This window comes from Poecilia latipinna, unplaced genomic scaffold (genome assembly GCF_001443285.1).
Source record: "Poecilia latipinna isolate Pla-1442-1.1 unplaced genomic scaffold, P_latipinna-1.0 Scaffold7003, whole genome shotgun sequence".
Lineage (NCBI taxonomy): Eukaryota > Metazoa > Chordata > Actinopteri > Cyprinodontiformes > Poeciliidae > Poecilia > Poecilia latipinna.
Genome location: NW_015119619.1, coordinates 1 through 2,612, shown reverse-complemented (window position 1 = coordinate 2,612; position 2,612 = coordinate 1). Strand labels below are relative to the sequence as shown.

The 2,612-nt window shown below is 36.7% G+C and overlaps 1 protein-coding gene across 1 annotated transcript; it reads left to right on the top strand.

The window, feature by feature from the left end:
• Positions 1-514: 514 nt before the first annotated feature.
• On the top strand, positions 515-2,288 carry LOC106944128 (uncharacterized; the record flags this gene model as incomplete). Its single annotated transcript, XM_015027368.1, has 5 exons — positions 515-692; positions 881-1,018; positions 1,341-1,476; positions 1,674-1,851; positions 2,140-2,288. Coding segments are annotated over 5 exons (776 nt in total), but the record flags the coding sequence as incomplete, so codon positions are not given.
• Positions 2,289-2,612: the final 324 nt, after the last annotated feature.

The window sequence follows — 2,612 nt, the reverse complement described above, 5'->3', positions numbered from 1 at the left end:
TTATTTAAAATGCATTTGACATGAGATGCTGCAACAATAGGAGAGTGAGCTTTAATGCTGAAAATAACAAACAAAAGAAAGCTATGTTAAAATGAACTAAGACTTACTATTTGAAAGTAAATAAACCAAATGACAAAAGTTTACCTTCCTAAATAAAATGAAGAGGAAACTATGTGCAAAAATAAATGGCAGCTCACTCCTACAAACTCTTTTAAATATTTATAAAGCATCACGTTGTCGACTCCAGTCTTCAGGCGTTTGCATAACCAAAGCACCTTACGACAGCAGAGCCACAAAGGTTACCTGATGATTCCATCTTAGTTTAGCAGAACTGATTCGTTCATCATGTTGCTCTTTGTGCTGCTGCTGGTGATAATCTACCGTACAGAAGCTGGTTATACTGGCACTGTGCTCTCATTCACCACTAAAGATGTACAAGGAGGCAAATTTACAGTAAGTTCTCTGATTTTTTTTTTTTTCCTTTTTTAAAACATTTTTTTATTGTATCCAACAGCTCTTCACCTGAATCTACAGGTTGTGCGTCGCTACAAGATTGGCTACAGCTCATGTGAGGAGACTCAATCATGGTTGTGTCCTTGCTGTCCTACGATTGATGAAAGCAGCGGTGAATGGTGTCTGAGAGATTACACTTGGAAGTGGACAGATCCAACCTTTAACTACCACTATAATAGGTGACTGAATCTCAACATCATTCAAATTATGTTAAACTTTCGGTTGTTGCCAAGAAGTGACTACATCTAAAATTCCTACTGAATTTCAGGTTTTTTAAAAAAATAATTAAATTTCCTGACAGTTTTCTGGTCTACTGTCCTGTAACTCTAAGTGACATCAGAAATCTTCCCCATATCTTCTATTAAAGATGGGATACTGGAACCTGGGTAGAAAACAGAAACAGAGTTTCAACTGGGCGATTTGACATTGAATCTAACCTGAGAAAACGATCCGACATCAAGAGACCGAACTCATCACCACAGACCACCATCCTCCCTGTTGTGAGGTAATTCAGGCAGTTTTTACATCATGTTAATAAATACTCTGAAACCTTTGGTGCCTTTGATTGAGCATAAACTATAGTTTGATATTTTGTCCATTTTTCTTTTTCAGAATAGCCATAAAACTTTAATAATTATAAATGGCTTCCAAATAACATCCAATACTGTGAAATGATTTTATCTGTAACAGAAACCAAAGAGATTCATGGAGTAAAAAAATAATGGATGAAAATCAGTCAAGATACTGAAGATTCCTGATCTAAATAAAATAGTTTGAGCAGATTATGCTCAGGTGACTTTGTGATGTTTGTTTTCTGTTTCTCTCAGAGTTCCCTCAAACTGTCAGAGGAATATCAAGTTGTTGACATTTGACCCTGATGGAGATTATGTTAAATGCAAATATGCATCTGGTTCCTCAGAGTGCTACACCTGCACATCACCGTCTGTCCTCAGTCTGTCATCAGTGAGTAATAAATGTCAGGAATGCAATAGAAAATCTCCATATGTAATGAAACTGAATTTACTGATTATTTAACTAACTATAAATGACTAATGATGAAAAATTACTCCGAAGATGTTTAAATAAAAACAAATTTTGTTGGTATGAACAAAAACACATTAAATATAACATAGTTAATCTTTCTCTCTCTTCTCTTCCAGTCTTGTTCTCTATCATTCAGTCCAACCAGCAGCAGCAATGAAGGTTCATATGCAGTTCAGCTGATGATGGAGGATTTTACCAGATGGAGCATCACTCTGACTCGATATGATGGTTACTCGTCTTCACTGAGCACCAGCAGCTCCATGAGCAGAATCTCTGTCCAGTTTGTTTTTAAAGGTTTGATTTCATGTTTCAATCAACTTGTTTTACTGTCAAACAGCAACACTGGTGCCAATAAATTTAATATTTAATAAGTGTCTGTTTAAAGATGATCAATAACTAAAGACTATTAAAAGACATCAAGCTTTTAAATTCCAGATACAGAAATGTAACACAAGAAGAAGATCACCTGTTATAAAGACGGATTATATGACCAATAATATACTGCCCACTTCTCTGTCTAGTCAAACCATTTTAATGCATCTCATTAGTTCATCTGCATTATTTTTCCCTGCGTTGCTCCAGTGGATCCTGCAGCTCCGTCCTGCACAGCAGGTGAATATCTGCCCAGGTTTCTGCCTCCAACTCCTGAACATGGAGCTCAGTTCTTCATAGACGTTAATGAGATGATAGAAATCAACATCACAGCAGAGGCGACTCAGTCTGAGTGAGTAGAAAATAAATGTTTCTAATCAGAGGTAAGATTTGACATAATTCATGGTGAAAATCACATTTTGAAGATAATTTTTAAGTCTGGTTTGAGGGCATTTTGGACATATAACCAACCAGACTGATGTGTTTCCTGTGTGTTAAAGGATCACTGAGTTCCTGTTCAGCGGACCGTTCAACATGGTCAAGAGTTCATCTGGTTCAGGATATTTCACCCTGAGATGGACGCCGTCTTTCAGTCAATATGATGATAAAGAAACCCATCCCGTCTGTTTTGTTGTCCAGGCAAAGTCAGTATCTGATCTGATCAGAAGTTTCAAAAGTTCTCA